The 26,650-nt window shown below is 50.3% G+C and overlaps 1 protein-coding gene across 1 annotated transcript in view; it reads left to right on the top strand.

Annotated features, from left to right (window-relative positions):
* The first annotated feature begins 1,750 nt into the window (after positions 1-1,750).
* The window catches only part of LOC146010033 (uncharacterized), a 38,198-nt gene continuing 13,298 nt past the window's right edge, over positions 1,751-26,650 (top strand). Inside the window, exons 1-5 of the mRNA XM_083150857.1 lie at positions 1,751-2,193; positions 6,908-7,030; positions 9,097-9,288; positions 12,370-12,493; positions 18,308-18,405. Coding sequence (XP_083006983.1) covers positions 6,926-7,030; positions 9,097-9,288; positions 12,370-12,493; positions 18,308-18,405 — 519 coding nt within the window. The 5' untranslated portion in view covers positions 1,751-2,193; positions 6,908-6,925. The remainder of the gene's footprint in view (positions 2,194-6,907; positions 7,031-9,096; positions 9,289-12,369; positions 12,494-18,307; positions 18,406-26,650) is intronic.

The following is a 26,650-nucleotide window of genomic DNA, read 5'->3' as shown; positions in this document are numbered from 1 at the left end:
ATTCATTAGTTATATGTTTGGCACCCTGATATTGTTGGACTACTTGGTATAGCGCACACATTTTCCAACGTCACAATGTACATCGCATGCTCGTTGTAACAGTGTCTGATTGCTATGGGCTATACTGATGCGCTCAGTTGTTCTGACCTGTCGACCTTTTTGTTCCTTCTGAGCGATATTAGTCATAATATCGGACAGTGTGTATGCTACCTATGACCATGCGCAGTCCCGACGCTCTTTCATCAAGGTTGTTGCAAGCCATTTCGGATATCTGCCACACAAAGGTACAGAGTCTTGTTAGAGTGTTCCACCCATTGTGCTGTGATTCAAAAAATGTGGAAACCGCAGTCTAACTAGTCATTAAGGAGGGTGTCCACAGGGGTTCTGGACCAAGTCCTAACAATTATACCCCAAAACAGGGATTCTCCCCAACTTTTCACCTGCTCCGAGTAGGTGAAGAGGACTTTGTGATAACCCCTAGTGTTCATTCTAGCACCCGCCATCTTTGAAAACCCATGCAGTTCCTCTTCCCTGCCTGGGGTGTCGCTGTCTGCTGTAGTGCTTCTAGCACAGTGTAGTCTGTATATCAGCACTGATATGCAAACCAGACCTGTGCTAGAAACACCACAGCAGACAGCAGCACCCCAGGCAGGGAAGAGGAACTGCATGGGTCTTCAAAGATAGCGGGTGCTAGAATGAACACTAAACCCCTATGGAGAATTATCAAATGTGAATTATAAAATAGCTGCCATAAAGTGGATTGTGGAAAATACACATTTACACTATTTTTACAAGGAAAATGGGTTATCGTATCTAATAGCATTTCCCCATAATATTAATAGACTACAGCCTGCTCCCCCTGTATAGTAGTAACTGGACAACAGAGGCCGCTCCCCCTGTATTGTAGTAACTGGACAGAGGCTGCTTCCACTCTATAATAATACCAAAAGGACACCACAAGCTGCTCTTTGCATTATAATCATCATCAACCATAATAAACCACAGGCCGATCCCCCTGTAAAATGGGACGCCACAGGCCGCTCCCCCCCTGTATAACGGGACGCCACAGGCCGCTGCCTCTACATAACGGGACGCTACAGGCTGCTTCCCCTGTATAACGGGATGCTACAGGCCGCTCCCCTGTACAGCAGGACACCACAGGCCGCTCCCCCTGTATAACAGGACGCCACATGCTGCTCCCTCTGTATAATAACACCAGGGCAGCACAGGCTGCTCCCCCCTGTATAACAGGACACCACAGGCTGCTCCCCCTGTATAACAGGACGCCACAGGCTGCTCCCTCTGTATAATAACACCAGGGCAGCCCAAGCTGCTCCCCCATGTATAACAGGATGCCACAGGCCGCTCCCCCTGTATAACAGGACGCCACAGGCCCCTCCCCCTGTATAACAGGACACCACAGGCCGCTCCCCCTGTATAACAGGACACCACAGGCCGCTCCCCCTGTATTACAGGACACCACAGGCCGCTCCCCCTGTATAACAGGACGCCACAGGCCGCTCCCCCTGTATAACAGACCAGCACAGGCCACTCCCCCTGTATAACAGGACACCACAGGCCACTCCCCCTGTATAATAACACCAGGGCAGCACAATACCATCACCTGCTGCCAGATACAGCAATGTCTTCTCTCGGTCCCCCGTAACTTAATCACCGTGGCTGCTGGAAGTGAGAGGCCTCAGGTAATATCAGCAGCGCTGCCCCAGCAGGGAGCCGAGATGCTGCAGCCACTGAACGCGGGGATTGGTCTTCGGGAAAATGGCCGCCGCTCCCTCACACAGGGGACAATTGTTATGGAGTCTTACTAGTCGTATTTAGTATATGGAATCTATCAGCTACCGGGGACCTCACATCACAGAACTCTCTCTATAAATTCACAGTGGCGGCCATTTTCTTGTGGATTGTACTCAGCTCCCAGACTCTTTCGCGGCTATAACAATGGTACAGTAGCTGATATACGACTAGTAATGCTCCATAACAATTGTCCCCTGTGTGAGGGAGCGGCGGCCATTTTCCCGTAGACAAATCCCTGCGTTCAGTGGCGGCAACGTGTCTGCTTCCTGTTTCTGCTGGGGCAGCGGCGCTGATATTACCTCAGGCCTCTCACTTCCAGCAGCCACGGTGATAAAGTTACCGGGGACCGAGAGAAGACATTGCTGTATCTGTCAGCAGGTGATGGTATTGTGCTGCCCTGGTGTTATTATACAGGGGGAGGTGGCAATGGCATGTGGTGTCTTGTTATGCAGGGGAGCAGACTGTGGTGTCCTGTTATACAGGGGGAGAGGCCTGCAGCGTCCTGTTATACAGGGGGAGAGGCCTGCAGCGTCCTGTTATACAGGGGGAGCGGCCTGTGGTAGTGTCCTGTTATACAGGGGGAGCCGCCTGCGGTGGCGTCCTGTTATACAGGGGGAACCGCCTGCAGTGGCGTCCTGTTATACAGGGGGAGCAGCCTGCGCTGGCGCCCTGTTATACAGGGGGAGCAGCCTGCGCTGGCGCCCTGTTATACAGGGGGAGCAGCCTGCGCTGGCGCCTGGTTATACAGGGGGAGCAGCCTGCGCTGGCGCCCGGTTATACAGGGGGAGCAGCATGTGTTAACCTGTTACAAATGTAATGCAGGGGGAACAGCCTTTGGTGTTTTTTTTTATTATTTTTTATAATTATTACTGTATTTTATTTTCAGGGGTACCAGTCTCTGATATCTTATTACTAGGTGATTCATCGCGCCCTACGGGCGCTCTTCACACCGTCGTAAGGGGCTGCGCCCCCTTAATTTGTGAACGTTTGTATATGAGAAATATGGTTAGAATTGTATGAAAGATGCCCTGTATTGCAACTTAGGTGTCCGCGAATCGCGGGAGGGGGGGTCGCGGAGGGTGCCGCGAATTGCAGGAGGGGGGGTTGTGGGGGGGTGGATGCTGCGAATCGCGGGAGGGGAGGGATTGCAGAGAATCGCGGGAGGGGGGTCGCGGGGTGGGTTGCCGCAAATCGCGGGAGGGGGGTTACGGGGGCGGGGGTTGCGGCGAATCATGGTAGGGGGGGTCGCGGGGGGTGTGCCGTGAATCACGGGAGGGGGGGTCACGGGGTGGGGTGCCGTGAATCGCGGGAGTGGGGGTTGCGGGGGGTGGGGGGGTGTGACGCGAATCGCCACAAGAAAAAATCAACACAGAAAGGTCAACACATGTAAATGTTGACATAAGTGTGGCACTTCATTGGTGTCCATGTTGACACATGAGAATGAATATGAAAACATTCAAAAAATGAAAAAAAAACTTCAAAAACTCATGTCAACCTTTTTCATTGTCGACCATAGCCATGTCAGTGTTTTCCATGTGCAATTTAATTCTGGAGCTGCCGCGAATTGCGGGAGGGGGGGTCGCGGGGGTGGGTGCCGCAAATCGCGGGAGGGGGGGTTACGGGGCGGGGGTTGCGGCGAATCATGGGAGGGGGGGTCGCGGGGGTGTGCCGTGAATCACGGGAGGGGGGGTCACGGGGTGGGGTGCCGAGAATCGCGGGGGAGGTGTGTGTGTGTGTGTGTGTGTGAATCGCGGGAGTGGGGGTTGTGGGGGGGTGTGACGCAAATCGCCACAAGAAAAAAATCAACACAGAAAGGTCAACACATGTAAATGTTGACATAAGTGTTGCACTTCATTGGTGTCCATGTCGACACATGAGAATGAATATGAAAATATTCAAAAAATGAAAAAAAAAACTTCAAAAACTCATGTAAACCTTTTTCATTGTCGACCATAGCCATGTCAGTGTTTTCCATGTGCAATTTAATTCTGGAGCTGCCGCGAATCACGGGGGGTGCCGCGAATTGCGGGGGGGGGGGTCGCGGGGTTGGGTGCCGCGAATCGCGGGAGGGCAGGGTTCACAGGGGTTCCGGTGGGGGGTTGCCGCGAATTGCGGGAGGTGGGGTTGCGGGGGGGTGTGACGCGAATCGCCACAAGAAAAATCAACACAAAAAGGTCAACACATGTAAATGTTGACATAAGTGTGCCACTTCATTGGTGTCCATGTTGACACATGACAATGAATATGAAAACATTCAAAAAATGAAATAAATCTTCAAAAACTCATGTCAACCTTTTTCATTGTCGACCATAGCCGTGCCAGTGTTTTGCATGTGCCATTTAATCCTGGGGCTGCCGCGAATCGCGGGGGGTGCCGCGATTTGCGGGAGGGGGGGTGTTGCGGGGGTGGGTGCCGCGAATCGCGGGAGAGCGGGGTTCATGGGGGTTCCGGTGGGGGGTTGCCGCGAATTGCGGGAGGGGGGGGTCGCGGGGGGGTGCCGCGAATCGCCTGAGGGGGGGTTGCGGGGGGTGTGACGCGAATCGCCACAAGAAAAAAATCAACACAGAAAGGTCAACACATGTAAATGTTGACATAAGTGTGGCACTTCATTGGTGTCCATGTCGACACATGAGAATGAAAATATTCAAAAAATGACAAAAAAACTTCAAAAACTCATGTCAACCTTTTTCATTGTCGACCATAGCCATGTCAGTGTTTTCCATGTGCAATTTAATTCTGGAGCTGCCGCGAATCACGGGGGGGTGCCGCGAATTGCGGGAGGGGGGTCGCGGGGGTGGGTGCCGCGAATCGCGGGAGGGCGGGGTTCACAGGGGTTCCGGTGGGGGGTTGCCGCGAATTGCGGGAGGTGGGGGGTCACGGGGGGTGCCGTGAATCACGGGAGGGGGGGTCACGGGGTGGGGTGCCGAGAATCGCGGGAGAGGTGTGTGTGTGTGTGTGCCGTGAATCGCGGGAGGGGGGGTTGCGGGGGGGTGTGACGCGAATCGCCACAAGAAAAAATCAACACAGAAAGGTCAACACATGTAAATGTTGACATAAGTGTGCCACTTCATTGGTGTCCATGTTGACACATGACAATGAATATGAAAACATTCAAAAAATGAAATAAATCTTCAAAAACTCATGTCAACCTTTTTCATTGTCGACCATAGCTGTGCCAGTGTTTTGCATGTGCCATTTAATCCTGGGGCTGCCGCGAATCGCGGGGGGTGCCACGATTTGCGGGAGGGGGGGGGGTTGCGGGGGTGGGTGCCGCGAATCGCGGGAGAGCGGGGTTCATGGGGGTTCCGGTGGGGGGTTGCCGCGAATTGCGGGAGGGGGGGGGTCGCGGGGGGGTGCCGGGGTGCCGCGAATCGCCTGAGGGGGGGTTGCGGGGGGTGTGACGCGAATCGCCACAAGAAAAAAATCAACACAGAAAGGTCAACACATGTAAATGTTGACATAAGTGTGGCACTTCATTGGTGTCCATGTCGACACATGAGAATGAAAATATTCAAAAAATGACAAAAAAACTTCAAAAACTCATGTCAACCTTTTTCATTGTCGACCATAGCCATGTCAGTGTTTTCCATGTGCAATTTAATTCTGGAGCGAATCACGGGGGGGGGGGGGGGGGGGGTGCCGCGAATTGCGGGAGGGGGGGTCGCGGGGGTGGGTGCCGCGAATCGCGGGAGGGGGGCGCTCACCTGGTGGCTGTGGAGTAGCAGTGCTGGGCAACATGGGAAGGCAGTGGGTGTCTGGCACTGTCTGTGGGCTCACTGGGCTGGTTCTCGGTCACATACCTCCCAACATGACCCTCTCCAGGAGGGACACAATGCTCTGTTTCTAGACTTCCCCTTAATGTATGATTGCCATCACCTGTTTTAAACAGGTTAATTTCTCAGAAAGGTGTTCAGCACAGATGAAGGCAATCACACATTAAGAGGAAAGTCCAGGAACAGAGCGTTATAGACACAGACACCCACTTTGAGTGACAGATGTAGCCAAATATATAGGAGATTATTATTATTATTATTATCATCATCATCATACAGTGGGAGCAGTCTTTGGTGCCCTATTACATTTCACTAGAGACAACCATTCACTGCAGTGGATATTGCGCTATTATTTTCTATAGCGCTTACACTATACATGTACCCGTTGTTCTCTGTATGATATATATTTATATGTGCAGACACATTAGAGGCTGCTGTTGGGGGGTGTGTGGGTAAAAGCCAGAATCAAAGTAGATGTATTAAAAAAGCCGGAAACCATGTAAAGTGTATTAGAAAAGCCGGAAATCATAGTAATGATTTCAGGCATTTTCAATACATTTACTATGATTTTCAGCTTTTTCAATACATTTACTATGATTTCTGGCTTTCTGATACACTTTACCTGTGTGTTGTATATGGTCCCGACGTCGGGATCCTGACTGGCCGGACTCAGGCAGCGGGGCGAGCGCAACAAAGCCCCTTGCGGGCTCTCTGCGTTTGTCACGCTGCGGGCACGGTGGCGAGCATTACGCTCGCCACCTATTCTATTCTCCCTCTATGGGGGTCGTGGACTCCCACGAGGGAGAATAGCCGGTGGCCGTCGGGACCCCGAGTGTTGGGGTTTTGACTGTCGGGAAACTGTCCGGCATCCCTTTACCTGGTTTCCGGCCTTTTCAATGCATTTGCTATGATTTCCGGCTTTTCTAATACACTTTACATGGTTGCTGGGTTTTTGAATGCATTTACTATTATTTCCGGCTTTTTCAATACATTTATTATGATTTCCGGCTTTTCTAATACACTTTGCATGGTTTCCGGCTTTTTCAATGCATTTACTATGTTTCCGGCTTTTACCCTCTTCCGCTGTTGGGGCCTCTGTCTGGATTTCTCTTGACCCTTTTAGTGATAAGTGCTTATTTGTCTGCGTCTTATTGGCAGTGTTGTCCACATCGCAAGGCAAAATTGTATGTGCAGGCAGGAATTATTATACTACATCGTGTCTAGTTCAAATCACACCTAGTACACATCTCACAGTGTGTGGGCATATATGTTACCTGTGAACTGTGTGGCGTTAATTGTAATTATTATTTTTATTCCAGGACAACAGAGCGGTGAGGATGAGACACGTCACTGATTCCCCGAGGATGGACAAGGACCAGAGTCACATGACTGAGAGGATACTAAATCTCACCCTGGAGATCATCTACCTGCTGACTGGGGAGGTGAGGGGATCTGGGAGTGTCACTGTGACATCACTTATATCTATAGTAATAATACAGGGACGTGACTGGGGAGGTGAGGGGATCTGGGAGTGTCACTGTGACATCACTTATATCTATAGTAATAATACAGGGACGTGACTGGGGAGGTGAGGGGATCTGGGGGTGTCACTGTGACATCACTTACATCTATAGTAATAATACAGGGACGTGACTGGGGAGGTGAGGGGATCTGGGAGCGTCACTGTGACATCACTTATATCTATAGTAATAATACAGGGACGTGACTGGGGAGGTGAGGGGATCTGGGAGTGTCACTGTGACATCACTTATATCTATAGTAATAATACAGGGACGTGACTGGGGAGGTGAGGGGATCTGGGAGTGTCACTGTGACGTCACTTATAACTATAGTAATAATACAGGGACGTGACTGGGGAGGTGAGGGGATCTGGGAGCGTCACAGTGACATCACATATATCTATAGTAATAATACAGGGACGTGACTGGGGAGGTGAGGGGATCTGGAAGCGTCACTGTGACATCATGTATATCTATAGTAATAATACTGGGACGTGACTGGGGAGGTGAGGAGATCTGGGAGTGTCACTGTGACGTCACTTATATCTATAGTAATAATACAGGGACGTGACTGGGGAGGTGAGGGGATCTGGGAGTGTCACTGTGACATCACTTACATCTATAGTAATAATACAGGGACGTGACTGGGGAGGTGAGGGGATCTGGGAGCGTCACTGTGACATCACCTATATCTATAGTAATAATACAGGGATGTGACTGGGGAGGTGAGGGGGATCTGGGAGTGTCACTGTGACATCACCTATATCTATAGTAATAATACAGGGACGTGACTGGGGAGGTGAGGGGATCTGGGAGTGTCACTGTGACATCACTTATATCTATAGTAATAATACAAGGACGTGACTGGGGAGGTGAGGGGATCTGGGAGCGTCACTGTGACATCACTTCCATCTATAGTAATAACACAGGGACGTGACTGGGGAGGTGAGGGGATCTGGGAGTGTCACTGTGACATCACCTATATATATAGTAATTCTACAGGGACGTGACTGGGGAGGTGAGGGGATCTGGGAGCGTCACTGTGACATCACTTATATCTATAGTAATAATACAGGGATGTGACTGGGGAGGTGAGGAGATCTGGGAGCATCACTGTGACGTCTCATATCTATAGTAATAATACAGGGACGTGACTGGGGAGGTGAGGGGATCTGGGAGTGTCACTGTGACGTCACTTATATCTATAGTAATAATACAGGGACGTGACTGGGGAGGTGAGGGGATCTGGGAGCGTCACTGTGACGTCACTTATATCTATAGTAATAATACAGGGACGTGACTGGGGAGGTGAGGGGATCTGGGAGTGTCACTGTGACATCACTTATATCTATAGTAATAATACAGTGACATGACTGGGGAGGTGAGGGGATCTGGGAGCGTCACAGTGACATCACTTATATCTATAGTAATAATACAGGGATCTGACTGGGGAGGTGAGGGGATCTGGGAGCGTCACTGTGACATCACTTATACCTATAGTAATAATACAGGGACAGGGCTGGACTAAGGTTTGGCGGGGGGGGGAGGGGGCACTACTAATAAATTAGAGTTGCCACATACTGCCCCCATTATGCACTCCTATTCACCACTGTGCCCCCACTATAGCAGACACATCCTGCTTAGCTCCCCTGTTAATCCTGCTCTGTGCATAGACATGACTGGGGATGTGAGGAGATCTGAGTGTCAGTGATATCACTGATAGATGTGACCTGACTGGTGGATCTTGGAAGTGACATCACATAGCAATAATAGAGGATCTTGGGCCAGATGCACTAAGCTTCAAAAGTGATAAACAACCAACCAGTCAGTTCCTGCCTGACATTTTCCAAACACAGTCTGTGACATGGCAGGTAGGAGCTGATTGGCTGGCTGTTTATCACTCTCCATGTTATCACTTTTGAAGCTTAGTGCATCTGGCCCCTTTACTGGAAGTGTATGTGGTGATTGTGTATTTTTCCAATACACAGGGTTATATAGTAGTGAAGAAGACATCTGGTGAGCATGAGACAACCAGTAGCCATCACTGTGTGTCCGGAGGACTGCAAAGAACCCAGAGTTCCATCACAGTGCCCCCACCTCACTCACTGATACATGGGAGAGACAATGACCAGAAGATCCTGGAACTCACCAACACGATCATCCAGCTGCTGACCGGAGAGGTGACTGCTGGGAATGGGGCATTATACAGTAACACTGGGGGATGTGACCGGAGAGGTGACTGCTGGGAATGGGGCATTATACAGTAACACTGGGGATGTGACCGGAGAGGTGACTGCTGGGAATGGGGCATTATACAGTAACACGGGGATGTGACCGGAGAGGTGACTGCTGGGAATGGGACATTATACAGTAACTCGGGGGGATGTGACCGGAGAGGTGACTGCTGGGAATGGGACATTATACAGTAACACCGGGGGATGTGACCGGAGAGGTGACTGCTGGGAATGGGACATTATACAGTAACACCGGGGGATGTGACCGGAGAGGTGACTGCTGGGAATGGGGCATTATACAGTAACACCGGGGGATGTGACCGGAGAGGTGACTGCTGGGAATGGGACATAATACAGCAACACCGGGGGATTTGACCGGAGAGGTGACTGCTGGGAATGGGACATTATACAGTAACATCGGGGGATGTGACAGGAGAGGTGACTGCTGGGAATGGGGCATTATACAGTAACACCGGGGGATGTGACCGGAGAGGTGACTGCTGAGAATGGTATATTATACAGTAACACCGGGGGATGTGACCGGAGAGGTGACTGCTGGGAATGGGACATTATACAGTAACACCGGGGGATGTGACCGGAGAGGTGACTGCTGGGAATGGGGCATTATACAGTAACTCCGGGGGATGTGACCGTAGAGGAGACTGCTGGGAATGGGGCATTATACAGTAACACGGGGGGATGTGACCAGAGAGGTGACTGCTGGGAATGGGGCATTATACAGTAACACGAGGGGATGTGACCGGAGAGGTGACTGCTGGGAATGGGGCATTATACAGTAACACCGGGGGATGTGACCGGAGAGGTGACTGCTGGGAATGGGGCATTATACAGTAACACCGGGGGATGTGACCGGAGAGGAGACTGCTGGGAATGGGGCATTATACAGTAACACCGGGGGATGTGACCGGAGAGGAGACTGCTGGGAATGGGGCATTATACAGTAACACCGGGGGATGTGACCAGAGAGGTGACTGCTGGGAATGGCGCATTATACAGTAACACCGGGGGATGTGACCGGAGAGGTGACTGCTGGGATTGATGCATTATACAGTTACACCGGGGGATGTGACTGAGGAGGTGACTGCTGGGAATGGGACGTTATAGAGTAACACCGGGGGATGTGACTTTTGGGAATGGGGCATTATACAGTAACACCAGGGATGTGACCGGAGAGGTGACTGCTGGGAATTGGGCATTATACAGTAACAGCGGGGGATGTGACTGCTGGGAATCGGACATTATACAGTAACACCGGGGATGTGACCGGAGAGGTAAATGCTGGGAATGGAACATTATACAGTAACACCGGGAGGATGTGATCGGTGAGGTGACTGCTGGGAATGGGACATTATACAGTGACCGCTACAGAGGTGACTGCTGGGAAAGTGGCATTATACAGTAACACCAGGGGATGTGACTGCTGGGAATAGGACATTATACAGTAACACCAGAAGATGTGACCGGAGAGGTGACTTCTGGGAATGGGGACATTAAACAGTAACATCGGGGGATGTGACCCGAGAGGTGACTGCTAGGAATGGGACATTATACAGTAACACCAGGGGATTTGACCGGAGAGGTGAATGCTGGGAATGGGACAATATACAGTAACACCGGGGGAGGTGACTGCTGGGAATAGGACAATATACAGAAACACCGGGGGAGGTGACTGCTGGGAATAGAACAGTATACAGTAACACCAGGGATGTGAATGGAGAGGTGACTGCTGGGAATGGGGCGTTATACGGTACTCTTTACCTAGAACGGCGCCCGCGATTGGAATCGCGGGCGTCGGGGGTAAAAAATCGCGGGCATCGCTGGTACATAAAAAACGGGTGCGACTCGATGCCCGCGATTTTCCCATAGGGATCAATGTTAAAACGGTGATTGACCGCGATTTTACTGTTAAATGCCTCAATGCCCGCGATTTGGCCATAGGAAACAATGTTAAATGGGCCACAGAGCCCTAATAGTGCCCTTGAACTCTGAAATGGCCTCCACAATTGTTAACGCCACCCCACGATCAACGTCAACCCGAAGCGTGGCGAGCGCAGCGAGCCCGCGAGGGGCGGCGGTACGCCTCCTCCGACCTTTTCATGCCCCACTATCCACCTCGGCGTGGAGTTGAGAATAGAATAGTGTGGCGAGCGCAGCAAACCACCGAGCCCGAAGCGTGGCGAGCGGACGCGGATACCTTCACAGGTAAACGCGTCCCTTCACGGGCTTCACAGGTGTCCGCGTCGCCACGGACACCTGTGAAGCCCGCGAGGGGACGCGTATAACTGTGAAGGTATCCGCGTCCCCTCGCGGGGCTCGCCACGCTTCGGGCTCGGTGGCTCGCTGCGCTCGCCACACTATTCTATTCTCAACTCCACGCCGACGTGGATAGTGGGGCATGAAAAGGTCGGAGGACGCGTACCGCCGCCCCTCGCGGGCTCGCTGCGCTCGCCACGCTTCGGGTTGACGTTGATCGTGGGGTGGCGTTAACAATTGTGGGGGCCATTTCAGACTTCACGGTGACTATTTGGGCTCTGTGGCCCATTTAACATTGTTTCCTATGTAAAAATCGTGGGCATTGAACACTTAAATCGGGTCCAATCTCATTTTTAACATTGGTCCCTATGGGAAATCGCGGCCATCGCATTGCACCCGATTTTTAGTGCATTCGATGGTCGCGATGGGCGCCGTTCTAGGTAAAGAGTACCCGTTATACAGTAACACTGAGGGATGTGACTGGAGAGGTGACTGCTGGGAATGGGGCATTATACAGTAACACCAGGGGATTTGACTGGAGAGGTTATACAGTAACACCGGGGGATGTGACTGCTGGGAATGGGACATTCTACAGTAACACCAGGGATGTGACCGGAGCGGTGACTGCTGGGAATGGGACGTTCTACAGTAACACCAGGGATGTGACCGGAGCGGTGACTGCTGGGAATGGGACGTTCTACAGTAACACTGGGGGATGTGTCTGGGTGATGACTGTATCATTGTGTGTGTCAGGTTCCTATAAGGTGTCAGGATGTCACTGTATATCTCTCCATGGAGGAGTGGGAGTATATAGAGGAACACAGGGATCTGTACAAGGATATAATGATGGAAAATCACCAGCCCCTCACATCACTGGGTAAGAAGAGACTTCATTTTATTGTACGTGATATTGTACACTTATCATCTGCTAATCACACATGTATTCAATGTCCTCAGTCACTGTGTGTCTCCTACAGATGTGCCCAGTAACAGAGATACCCCAGAGAGATGTCCCCGTCCTCTGTATTCCCAGGATAATCACATATATACACTGTCCTCAGTCACTGCGTGTCTCCTACAGATGTGCCCAGTAACAGAGATACCCCATAGAGATATCCCCGTCCTCTGTATTCCCAGGATAATCACATATATACACTGTCCTCAGTCACTGTGTGTCTCCTACAGATGGGCCCAGTAACAGAGGTACCCCAGAGAGATGTCCCCTTCCTCTGTATTCCCAGGATAATCACATATATACCATGTCCTCAGTCACTGTGTGTCTCCTACAGATGGGGCCAGTAACAGAGATACCCCAGAGAGATGTCCCCGTCCTCTGTATTCCCAGGATAATCACATATATACCATGTCCTCAGTCACTGTGTGTCTCCTACAGATGGGCCCAGTAACTGGAATACCCCAGAGAGATGTTCCCGTCCTCTGTAGTCCCAGGATAATCACATATATACCATGTCCTCAGTCACTGCGTGTCTCCTACAGATGGGCCCAGTAACAGAGATACCCCAGAGAGATGTCCCCGTCCTCTGTATTCCCAGGATAATCACATATATACCATGTCCTCAGTCACTGCGTGTCTCCTACAGATGGGCCCAGTAACAGAGATACCCCAGAGAGATGTCCCTGTCCTCTGTATTCCCAGGATAATCACATATATACCATGTCCTCAGTCATTGCGTGTCTCCTACAGATGGGCCCAGTAACAGAGATACCCCAGAGAGATGTCCCCGTCCTCTGTATTCCCAGGATAATCATATATATACCATGTCCTCAGTCACTGTGTGTCTCCTACAGATGGGCCCAGTAACAGATATACCCCAGAGAGATGTCCCCATCCTCTGTATTCCCAGGATAATCACATATATACCATGTCCTCAGTCACTGTGTGTCTCCTACAGATGGGCCCAGTAACAGAGATACCCCAGAGAGATGTCCCCGTCCTCTGTATACCCGGGATAATCACATATATACCATGTCCTCAGTCACTGTGTGTCTCCTACAGATGGGCCCAGTAACAGAGATACCCCAGAGAGATGTCCCCGTCCTCTGTAGTCCCAGGATAATCACATATATACAATGTCCTCAGTCACTGCGTGTCTCCTACAGATGGGCCCAGTAACGGGGATACCCCAGAGAGATGTCCCCGTCCTCTGTATTCCCAGGATAATCATATATATACCATCTCCTCAGTCACTGCGTGTCTCCTACAGATGGGCCCAGTAACAGAGATACCCCAGAGAGATGTCCCCGTCCTCTGTATTCCCAGGATAATCATATATATACAATGTCCTCAGTCACTGCGTGTCTCCTACAGATGGGCCCAGTAACAGTGATACCCCAGAGAGATGTCCCCGTCCTCTGTATTCCCAGGATAATCATATATATACCATCTCCTCAGTCACTGCGTGTCTCCTACAGATGGGCCCAGTAACAGAGATACCCCAGAGAGATGTCCCCGTCCTCTGTATTCCCAGGATAATCACATATATACCATGTCCTCAGTCACTGTGTGTCTCCTACAGATGGGCCCAGTAACACAGATACCCCAGAGAGATGTCCCCGTCCTCTGTATTCCCAGGATAATCACATATATACCATGTCCTCAGTCACTGCGTGTCTCCTACAGATGGGCCCAGTAACAGAGATACCCCAGAGAGATGTCCTCTGTATTCCCAGGATAATCACATATATACAATGTCCTCAGTCACTGCATGTCTCCTACAGATGGCCCACTAACAGAGATACCCCAGAGAGATGTCCCCGTCCTCTGTATTCCCAGGATAATCACATATATACCATGTCCTCAGTCACTGCATGTCTCCTACAGATGGGCCCAGTAACAGAGATACCCCAGAGAGATGTTCCCGACCTCTGTATTCCCAGGATAATCACATATATTTAATGTCCTCAGTCACTGCGTGTCTCCTACAAATGGGCCCAGTAACAGAGAAACCCCAGAGAGATGTCCCAGTCCTCTGTATTCCCTGGATAATCACATATATACCATGTCCTCAGTCACTGTGTGTCTCCTACAGATGGGGCCAGTAACAGAGATACCCCAGAGAGATGCCCCCCCCCCCCCCCCCCTGTATTCGCAGGATAATCACATATATACCATGTCCTCAGTCACTGTGTGTCTCCTACAGATGGGCCCAGTAACAGAGATACCCCAGAGAGATGTCCCCGTCCTCTGTATTCCCAGGATAATCACATATATACTATGTCCTCAGTCACTGCGTGTCTCCTACAGATGGGCCCAGTAACAGGAATACCCCGGAGAGATGTCCCCGTCCTCTGTATTCCCAGGATAATCACATATATACAATGTCATCAGTCACTGCGTGTCTCTTATAGATGGGCCCAGTAACAGAGATACCCCAGAGAGATGTCCCCGTCCTCTGTATTCGCAGGATAATCACATATATACCATGTCCTCAGTCACTGTGTGTCTCCTACAGATGGGCCCAGTAACAGAGATATCCCAGAGAGATGTCCCGTCCTCTATTCCCAGGATAATCACATATATACCATGTCCTCAGTCACTGCGTGTCTCCTACAGATAGGCCCAGTAACAGAGATACCCCAGAGAGATGTCCCCGTCCTCTGTATTCCCAGGATAATCACATATATACAATGTCCTCAGTCACTGTGTGTCTCCTACAGATGGGCCCAGTAACAGAGATACCCCAGAGAGATGTCCCCGTCCTCTGTATTCCCAGGATAATCACATATATACCATGTCCTCAGTCACTGTGTGTCTCCTACAGATGGGCCCAGTAACAAAGATATCCCAGAGAGATGTCCCGTCCTCTGTATTCCCAGGATAATCACATATATACCATGTCCTCAGTCACTGCAAGTCTCCTACAGATGGGCCCAGTAACAGAGATACCCCAGAGAGAGGTCCCGTCCTCTGTATTCCCAGGATAATCACATATATACCATGTCCTCAGTCACTGCAAGTCTCCTACAGATGGGCCCAGTAACAGAGATACCCCACAGAGATGTCCCGTCCTCTGTATTCCCAGGATAATCATATATATATACAATGTACTCAGTAACTGTTTGTCTCCTACAGATGGGCCCAGTAACAGAGATACCCCAGAGAGATGTCCCCGTCCTCCGTATTCCCAGGATAATCACATATATACCATGTCCTCTGTCACTGCGTGTCTCCTACAGATGGGCCCAGTGACAGAGATACCCCAGAGAGATGTCCCCGTCCTCTGTATTCCCAGGATAATCACATATATACCTTGTCCTCAGTCACTGTGTGTCTCCTACAGATGGGCCCAGTAACAGAGATACCCCAGAGAGATGTCCCCGTCCTCCGTATTCCCAGGATAATCACATATATACCATGTACTCAGTCACTGTGTGTCTCCTACAGATGGGCCCAGTAACCGAGATACCCCAGAGAGATGTCCCCGTCCTCTGTATTCCCAGGATAATCACATATATACCATGTGCTCAGTCACTGCGTGTCTCCTACAGATGGGCCCAGTAACAGAGATACCCCAGAGAGATGTCCCCGTCCTCTGTATTCCCAGGATAATCACATATATACAATGTCCTCGGTCACTGCGTGTCTCCTACAGATGGGCCCAGTAACAGAGATACCCCAGAGAGATGTCCCCGTCCTCTGTATTCCCAGGATAATCACATATATACCATGTCCTCAGTCACTGCGTGTCTCCTACAGATGGGCCCAGTAACAGAGATACCCCAGAGAGATGTCCCCGTCCTCTGTAATCCCAGGATAATCACATATACACCATGTCCTCAGTCACTGCGTGTCTCCTTTAGATGGGCCCAGTAACAGAGATACCCCAGAGAGATGTCCCCGTCCTCCGTATTCTTAGTATAATCACATATATACAATGTCCTCAGTCACTGTGTGTCTCCTACAGATGGGCCCAGTAACAGAGATACCCCAGAGAGATGTCCCCGTCCTCTGTATTCCCAGGATAATCACATATATACCATGTCCTCAGTCACTGTGTGTCTCCTACAGATGGGCCCAGTAACAGAGATATCCCAGAGAGATGTCCCGTCCTCTGTATTCCCAGGATAATCACATATATACCATGTCCTCAGTCACTGCGTGTCTCCTACAGATAGGCCCAGTAACAGAGATACCCCAGAGAGATGTCCCCGTCCTCTGTATTCCCAGGATAATCACATATATACAATGTCCTCAGTCACTGTGTGTCTCCTACAGATGGGCCCAGTAACAGAGATACCCCAGAGAGATGTCCCCGTCCTCTGTATTCCCAGGATAATCACATATATACCATGTCCTCAGTCACTGTGTGTCTCCTACAGATGGGCCCAGTAACAAAGATATCCCAGAGAGATGTCCCGTCCTCTGTATTCCCAGGATAATCACATATATACCATGTCCTCAGTCACTGCAAGTCTCCTACAGATGGGCCCAGTAACAGAGATACCCCAGAGAGATGTCCTGTCCTCTGTATTCCCAGGATAATCACATATATACCATGTCCTCAGTCACTGCAAGTCTCCTACAGATGGGCCCAGTAACAGAGATACCCCAGAGAGATGTCCCGTCCTCTGTATTCCCAGGATAATCATATATATATACAATGTACTCAGTAACTGTTTGTCTCCTACAGATGGGCCCAGTAACAGAGATACCCCAGAGAGATGTCCCCGTCCTCCGTATTCCCAGGATAATCACATATATACCATGTCCTTTGTCACTGCGTGTCTCCTACAGATGGGCCCAGTGACAGAGATACCCCAGAGAGATGTCCCCGTCCTCTGTATTCCCAGGATAATCACATATATACCTTGTCCTCAGTCACTGTGTGTCTCCTACAGATGGGCCCAGTAACAGAGATACCCCAGAGAGATGTCCCCGTCCTCCGTATTCCCAGGATAATCACATATATACCATGTCCTCATTCACTGCAAGTTTCCTACAGATGGGCCCAGTAACAGAGATACCCCAGAGAGATGTCCCCGTCCTCTGTATATCCAGGATAATCACATATATACAATGTCCTCAGTCACTGCGTGTCTCCTACAGATGGGCCCAGTAACAGAGATACCCCAGAGAGATGTCCCCGTCCTCTGTATTCCCAGGATAATCACATATATACAATGTCCTCAGTCACTGCGTGTCTCCTACAGATGGGCCCAGTAACAGATATACCCCAGAGAGATGTCCCCGTCCTCTGTATTCCCAGGATAATCACATATATACCGTGTCCTCAGTCACTGCGTGTCTCCTACAGATGGGCCCAGTAACAGATATACCCCAGAGAGATGTCCCCGTCCTCTGTATTCCCAGGATAATCACATATATACCGTGTCCTCAGTCACTGCGTGTCTCCTACAGATGGGCCCAGTAACAGGGATATCCCAGAGAGATGTCCCCGTCCTCTGTATTCCCAGGATAGTCACATATATACAATGTCCTCAGTCACTGCGTGTCTCCTACAGATGTGCCCAGTAACAGAGATACCCCAGAGAGATGTCCCCGTCCTCTGTATTCCCAGGATAGTCACATATATACCATGTCCTCAGTCACTGTGTGTCTCCTACAGATGGGCCCAGTAACCGAGATCCCCCAGAGAGATGTCCCCGTCCTCTGTATTACCAGGATAATCACATATATACAATGTCCTCAGTCACTGCGTGTCTCCTACAGATGGGCCCAGTAACAGCGATACCCCAGAGAGATGTCCCCGTCCTCTGTATTCCCAGCAGTGTACAGAGGAGACTCACAGGACCCCACAGGAGGATCAGGTAGGTGGGAATTAGGGTCTCCCCAATATATCAAAGTGACTGTCACTTTATGAATTGCAGCAGGTATGTGTGTATGTCAGGGCTGCTGATAGGGTGGGCGAGGGGGTACTAATTACCTGGGCTTGCTGGTGGGGCTCGGCGGATGCCCTGATCCGGCCCCTTTCCCCTCCATCCCTCCCGGGCGGCAGCAGCACACAAACACATACAGCATGTGCTGTGCTGACAGCAGGCTCAGGATGCTTGTCTCCATTACAGCGTGTGAGAGTTCATGCTGAGCCTGCTGTAAGCAGAGCACATGCTGTAGGTGTGTGCTGCTGACGGGGTTGACACACAATACTAGGTGGGGGGGGGGGGGGGGGTAGCTAGACACTATGAGACCTGAAGCTAGACTAGTAGGAGCAGGGGTTAGGATCAATTTGGGGGAGGAGAAGGGGGGGGGAGGACAGAGTTACAGGCAAAGTCAGGGGTAATAATAGGGGTAATAACGTGGGTAATTCCCAGGGTGCTTCAGGAATGCTATGTGATAACCGTTATGTTACCTCATTACAGCTCTTAGGTACAGACGATCTTAGAGCAAGGGAAGGCGAGAAGGACACAGGAATTGGTTTGGCCTGTGTATAGGTCAGGCGGTGGACATGGGCTGTAGAGTATATTGAGGGGGAGGTGGGTACGAGGAAATTAGCAAGGAATACAAATACGTTTAGGGGAGAAATTAAATATAATGTTAGGGACAAAATTAAAAATAAACATAAACTAAAATGCTTACTGGCTAATGCAAGAAGCTTAGCAGGAAAAATCGGGGAACTACAAACCGTGGTCACTAGGGACGATTATGGCATTATTGGTGTTACAGAAACATGGTGTAATGAGACGCATAACTGGGCCCTAAGCATGGAGGGATATACACTCTACAGAAAAGACCGGGAAAGTAGAAGGGGCGGGGGGGTGGGCCTATATGTAAAAAATAATTTAACATCGTACGAGAAAGTAATGTGTACAGGTACAGAGGAAGACTACACGGAGGCCGTGTGGGCAGAGGTAACCGACAATAACAAAAAACCTAATAACAAAATTTTAATAGGGGTATGCTATAGACCACCGAACATAAACGAAAGGGACGAGTCTCTTTTTTTTTTAAACCAAATCAAACAAGTGTCAGATCAGGGACAGGCATTAATTATGGGAGATTTTAATTTACCGGACATTGGGGCAGATGTATTAAGCTTTAACAAGAGATAAATGCAAGGGTGATAAGGAAAGATAAACGTCCAGCCAATCAGCTCCTTGCTGACTTTTTTCAAACACAGGCTGCAACATGGTAGTTAGCAGATGATTGGCTGGATGTTATCTCTCCTTATCACACTTGCATTTATCTCTTGTTAAAGCTTAATACATCTGCCCCAATGATTGGAAAAACGAAACATGTAAAACAACAAAAAGCAGTGTGTTCCTAAACTTACTCAAAGACCAATTTATCACTCAAATGGTAGAAGCTCCAACCCACAATAAGGAACTATTGGATTTAGTATTAACAAATAACATTGACATATTCTCAAACACCATAGTAATTGAACATCTAGGGAACAGTGACCACAACATGGTTTCACTGGAAATCAACTTCAGTAAACTTCATCATAAAGGACCGGCAAAAATACTAAACTTTAGAAAAGCTAACTTTGAATTATTCAGGGAAGCCCTAAAAGGAATTGTGTGGGAAACGGTCTTTGAGGGGAAAAATGCAGAAGAAATGTGGGATACTCTAAAAAAAATGTGCTAGAATCATTAACCTTTAAATAGATTCCTAAAGTAAATAAGGGTAAATTCAACAAAAAAAAAAGCCACCATGGTTGGACAAAAAAGTAAGGTCAGCAATCAACAATAAAACAAGAGCATCTAAATTCTGTAAAAATAACTTTAAAGAGGAGGCATTCAACAAGTACGTACAAAACTTGTAAAGGGGTAATCAAATTAGCTAAAAGGGAGTATGAAGAGCGCATAGCCACTGAAAGCAAAACCAACCCCAAAAAGTTTTTCAAATACATAAATAGTAAACGAATAATCAAAGAAAACATAGGCCCATTAACCGATACCAATGGTAAAAGTTTTACGGAGGATATGGGAAAGGCAGACCTGTTTAAATGAGTTCTTCTCATCAGTGTTTACAAAGAGTGAGCAGACAATGGAAAACACAGTATAACATATGGTATGAACAAGCCGGATCTCATTATTAATTTCACGGCCGATGAGATTATATTGAGGCTTGGCAAAATTAAAACAAACAAATCGCCAGGGCCAGATGGGATTCATCCTAGGGTACTACTGGAGTTAAGGGAGTAACTTGCGACCCCCCCTGCACTATATTTCTCTTTCCTCCACTAGGTGACACTGGAGAGTTACAGTGGGGAATAGAAGGCGACCACAGGGAGCTTGGGCACTTTAGAATAAATTAATAGTGACTAACTCCTACCCTTCTACTTCCTCTCCTAGGCAGTTTTAGCATGTGTCCTGCGGGAGCTGGGTGCGTTCAAGGCTCACTCCTGAGCTTTATATATTTTTAATGATAAATGATGCTACAATCAGCAAGAGGACAGGCAGGTAGCTCCCTGTCCCTACCTGCCTGCGACGCGGGCGCTGTCGGCAGGTCCGGTCGCAGCTGCATGCAGCTTGCCTCCGGTTCCTGGCTGCAGGATCCACAGATCCTGAGGTCCCGTCGCCGCTGCTTGCAGCGCGCCTCGAGGACCACTCAGCATGCCGCACCCGACAGCTACGGCAGGGGTAAGTATAACACTGATTCCCCGCTAGCGGGGGATTCAGTGTAAAAAGCCGCGGCAGCGCACTTTTTAAATACGGCGCCATTCCTGAGGAGCGAGAGCGCGGCATGCTGGGTACTTCCGCTTCCTCCTTCTTTGTAGGAGCGGCGGCCATTGAAGCAGCAGCGTGATCCGCGGCTCCCTCGAGGCGTCTGTGAAGTGCCGGTGACCCTGGTTCAGTGAGTCACAGCGGGACATAGGAGGTCAGGGCAGCTTGGACTGTGTCCAAAAAGGTCCCTTAGCCGGCGCAAGTTATATTTATATACAGTGCGCGTAGCGGCCTCGTGGCAGACTCTGCCTCTTTTCCTATACCTCCTCTCCTGTCCGGTATTCCATCTTTTCTCTCCTTTCTGTGTAAGATTGCTGAATGTATGATGGCTGGTAAAAAGATTGCGTGCAAGAAGTGCAGCAATAAGTTCGCGCCACACGCGGAGGGCGCAATTTTATGTCCCTCATGTACTGCATCCCCAGCCCCCACCCCATCAACATCGGGGCAGGATACTCCTGTATGGGCTTCACAGTTGTCGACAGTGATTTCTCAGCTAGCTTCTGAGTTATCTTCGGCCAGACAAGATAGGGATGCAGCCAGGGATCAGCAGGCAGAGTTAACCTCTGCTGTGGAGAGTTGTCTAGAGCATTGCATGCAGACACCTCTACACCACCTCCCCCTAGACTGGCTTCTGCTAATAGGATGTTTCCTCAGGTCCCTCTGTTAGATGATACAGATGATGACATGCCAGCTCTAGAGGAGGGTGAATTTCAGGACCCTGATGCTGAGCCTGATGCTCCGCTTACGCAGGACACTGATGTCCCTTCTCAGGGTTTAGAGGACTTAATACAAGCAGTCCGGTTAACCCTCAATGTCACAGAGGAGGTGAGACCGGCTGCGCATCCCTCAGTGTTTGCTAAAAAGCAGAAACAGTCTGCATATTTCCCAGCCTCAGAGGAGCTGGATGAACACTTGCAAAAAGCCTGGTTACACCCAGACAAAAAGTTTCAGGTGTCTCAGAGATTTTTCACTGCCTATCCTTTTCCTAAGGATGCTAGAAAGTCATGTGAGACGCCACCTGCTGTTGATTCCTCGGTATCACGCTTGTCCAAAAAGACAGTGTTACCCATCCCAGGTGCCTCTACCCTTAAAGATGTGTCTGATAGGCGGTTAGAGAGTGCTCTGAAGAATGTTTATACAGCCGCTGGTCTTCTACAACGTCCAGCACAAGTGGGTTGTTGGGTCAATAGGGCCATGGAGGTATGGGCTCTTAGTGGAACACATACGTGAGGCTGCAGGTTACTTGGTTGAAGCCTCTTCAGACGTTTGTATGCTTGCGGCCCGTATTTCTGCTCTCTCAGTCTCTGCTCGCCGTACTCTTTGGTTGAGACAGTGGAATGCAGATGCCGACTCCAAAAAGGCGGTGGAAGCATTACCCTTTGCTGGTGAGGCCCTCTTTGGTCCAGAGCTGGACAAAATGATTTCACAGGCTACAGGGGGTAATTCTCAGTTCCTGCCCACTGCAGCCCCTCCCCCACGTAGGTCATTTCCTACTACTGGAGGGCAGTCCTTTCGGTCTTTTCGGCCCACCCCCAGATTCAGGGGTAGGTCTAGGGGAGCGACTACTAGCTCCAGAGGCTTCCGAGGAAGAGGCAGAGGCTCAGCCAGTGCTCCAATCCTGGATGCAAAGGTTACCTCAAAGCCCTCAGCATGACTCCCCCAGCTCCTGTCCAGATCAGAGGGTGGGAGGCCGGCTTCTCTTTTACCATCAGGTATGGGCCGGTTCATGCAAGGATGCATGGGTAAAGGACCTGGTAGCAGTAGGCTACAAGATAGATTTCTTGGTGCCTCCTCCTCAACGTTTTTTTCCCACAGGTTTGCCAGCTTCACAGGAGAAAGGCAGGGCCTTGCAGGCAGCCATCCAAAAGCTCAGGGACCAAGGGGTGGTTATTCCGGTCCCGGAACCAGAGAAGGCAAAGGGATTCTATTCCAGCCTTTTTCTGGTTCCCAAGCCGGACGGCTCAGTGAGACCCATCTTGAACTTGAAGCAGCTCAATCCCTTCTTGCGGTTCACTCGCTTCAAGATGGAGTCTCTCCAGTCTGTAATTGCAGGCCTGGAACCAGGGGAGTTTCTTGTATCCATCGATATCAAAGATGCATACCTGCATATCCCAATCTGGCCTCCTCACCAGGCATTCTTGCGGTTTGCTGTCCAGAACTATCACCTGCAGTTCCGAGCCCTCCCATTCGGCCTCTCCTCTGCGCCTCGGGTATTTACCAAAGTGATGGCAGTCATGATGGAAATACTCAGGGCTCAGGGAGTTACCATTGTCCCTTATTTAGACGACCTTCTGCTGAAGGCTCCGTCCAAGGAGGTTCTGCTGCACAACATCCACCTGACACGTCGGACCCTGGAGTCCCATGGCTGGATGCTCAACATCCAGAAGTCACAGCTGACCCCATCGCAGAGGATCCTGTTCCTAGGGATGACTCTGGACACTGTCCAGAGAAGGGTATTCCTCCCCATGGACAAGATCTTGTCCCTGCAGGAAGCGGTTCGATTGGTGCTGCAGCATCGAACAGTCACAGTTCTCCTTTGCACAAGGCTGCGGGGAAGGATGGTGGCCACGTTCGAGGCGGTGCAGTACGGGTGGTTTTGATCTCGCCCCTTCCATCTGTGTCTGCTCCGCCAGTGGACAGGCTCACACCTGTTTCTACAGCAGAGGATCTCTCTCTCCCATCAGGCTCGAGCGTCACTGGCGTGGTGGCTCAACTCCAGCAACCTGCAGGAGGGGCGGAGGTTCGCCATTCACAATTGGACGCTCCTCACCACGGACGCCAGCCTCAGGGACTGGGGAGCGGTCACGCTGGGCCTCCACTTCCAAGGACTGTGGACCCCGGAGGAAGCACAGATGTCCATCAATGTGCTGGAACTGCGAGCAGTGTATTATGCCATGCTCCAGGCAGAAGTGGTTCTCCGGAACAAGGACATCAAGGTGCAGTCCGACAATGCCACGGCTGTGGCTTACATCAACAAGCAGGGAGGCACCCGCAGCCGTGCAGCGATGAGAGAGGTAAAGAGGATTCTGTGCTGGGTGCAGGAGCACGCAGGGGCCGTGTCCTCCATTTTCATACCAGGCGTGGAAAATTGGGAGGCAGACTACCTCAGCCGCCGGGACGTCCACCACGGAGAGTGGTGTCTGAACCCTCTGGTCTTCCAGACCCTGACCCGTCGGTGGGGTTGTCTGCAGATAGACATGATGGCCTCCAGACACAACCACCAGTTACCCCGGTACTGCGCTCGGACAAGAGATCCACAGGCGGTGGCTATGGACGCTCTCACGGCACCCTGGACGGATCAGTTTCTTTACATCTTCCCTCCAGTGCCTCTCATCCCTCGGGTTCTGCAGAGAATCCGACGGGAGTCGGTGACAGTGCTGTTCATTGCCCCAGACTGGCCTCGCCGGTCTTGGTACACGGTCCTAACAGGCCTGTTAGTAGACGAGCCATGGCCTCTGCCTCTCTGCGAAGACCTGCTGACACAGGGTCCGTTCGCCTGTCCCAACTTACAGCAGCTTCATTTGACGGCATGGCTGTTGAGAGGTCCATCCTGAGGAAGGCAGGGATCCCGCAGGCGGTGATTCCAACCATGATAGGAGCCAGAAAGCAGGTTACCTCGGTGCATTACCACCGCATCTGGAGGGCCTATGTGGCCTGGTGCGAATCCAGGAGGGTTTCTCCGGTGAACTTCAAACTGGCCAGATTACTGCTGTTCTTGCAAAAGGGTTTGGCCTCAGGACTCCGGCTGGGGTCCTTGAAGGTTCAAGTATCCGCCCTCTCCATTTTTTTCCAGAAGAAGCTGGCTCTTCTTCCTCAGGTACAGACTTTCTTCCAGGGGGTGTTGCGGCTGCAACCCCCCTTCAGACCTCCTACTGCTCCATGGGACCTGGATGTGGTACTGGCTTTTCTCCAGTCCTCTGTATTTGAGCCCATGGAGGAGGTGGAACTAAAATACGTCACCTGGAAGACTGTCATACTGTTGGCCTTGGCTTCAGCTAGAAGGGTGTCGGAGCTCAGTGCTCTTTCTTGTAAGGCACCCTTCTTACGTTTCCACGAGGATAGAGCGGAGCTGCGCACCTCTAGTGTGTTTCTCCCAAAAGTTGTCACGGCATTCCACATTAACCAACCTATTGTGGTGCCGGCCTTTCGGGAGGACTCGCAGGAGTCTAGGGCGCTGGACGTGGTCCGGGCCTTGCGCATTTACGTGGCCAGAACAGAGTCTATTCGGAAGTCGGATGCCTTGTTTGTCCTCTATGACTCCTTGCGTCCTGGTTGGCCCGCTTCCAAGCAGGCCCTGGCCAGGTGGATCAGATTGACAATTCGTCAAGCTTATGTGGCCTCCTCTAGGGTGCCACCTTCTTCAATTTCCGCCCATTCAACAAGGTCGGTGGGTACCTCCTGGGCGGCTGCCCGTGGAGTTTCTATACAGGATTTATGTAGAGCGGCTACGTGGTCTGGTCAGAGGACCTTTGTCCGCTTTTACAAGTTTGACACTTTTGCGGCAGCTGCTTCGCTGTTCGGCCGTTCTGTGTTACGGGGTTCTCAGCGTCATCCCACCCGTGTTGGGAGCTCTGGGACGTCCCCACTGTAACTCTCCAGTGTCACCTAGTGGAGGAAAGAGAAAAGGGGATTTTGTACTTACCGTTAAATCCTTTTCTCAGACTCCATAGGTGACACTGGACGCCCACCCGACACTGTCTTTCCGGTTTACTTTTTGGTTTCAGGTTGGTCAATTACCTGAGGTTAAAGGGACTGTTATACTCAGTCTGAGTTCTAGTTTTACTAAGTTTTTCTTATGGATGAGTTCATTCTGTTATGAATGCTATTCTTAAAACTATATGTTCACTCTATGGGAGTGTGTGTGTGACTTGTTATGTGATGTTTGACCTCCTCTCGGAAGTGTGTTGTTTTTTCCTTTCTTCCAGCTCCCTCCGGGCACATACCTAACTGCCTAGGAGAGGAAGTAGAAGGGGAGGAGTTAGTCACTATTAATTTATTCTAAAGTGCCCAAGCTCCCTGTGGTCGCCTTCTATTCCCCACTGTAACTCTCCAGTGTCACCTATGGAGTCTGAGAAAAGGATTTAACGGTAAGTACAAAATCCCCTTTTTTTGATAATTCACTCTCATCGGGTAAGGTACCAAAAGACTGGAGAAACGCAGAGGACGTACTAATATTCAAAAAAGGGAAAAGGGAGGATCCCGCTAATTACAGGCCTGTGAGTTTAACATCTATAGTGGGTAAACTATTTGATGGATTTTTAAGGGATGGTATCCAGGAATATTTAGATCTTCATAGTGTAATCAGTATTAATCAACATGGGTTCGTTAAAAATCGTTTATGCCAAACTAATTTACTAGGCTTCTATGAGGAGGTTAGCAAAAACCT

This window comes from Crinia signifera, chromosome 6, assembly GCF_055691185.1.
Source record: "Crinia signifera chromosome 6, ASM5569118v1, whole genome shotgun sequence".
NCBI classification, from domain to species: Eukaryota; Metazoa; Chordata; class Amphibia; order Anura; family Myobatrachidae; genus Crinia; species Crinia signifera.
The sequence above is the reverse complement of the archived record's forward strand: the minus strand, read 5'-3'. Positions and strand labels throughout refer to the sequence as shown.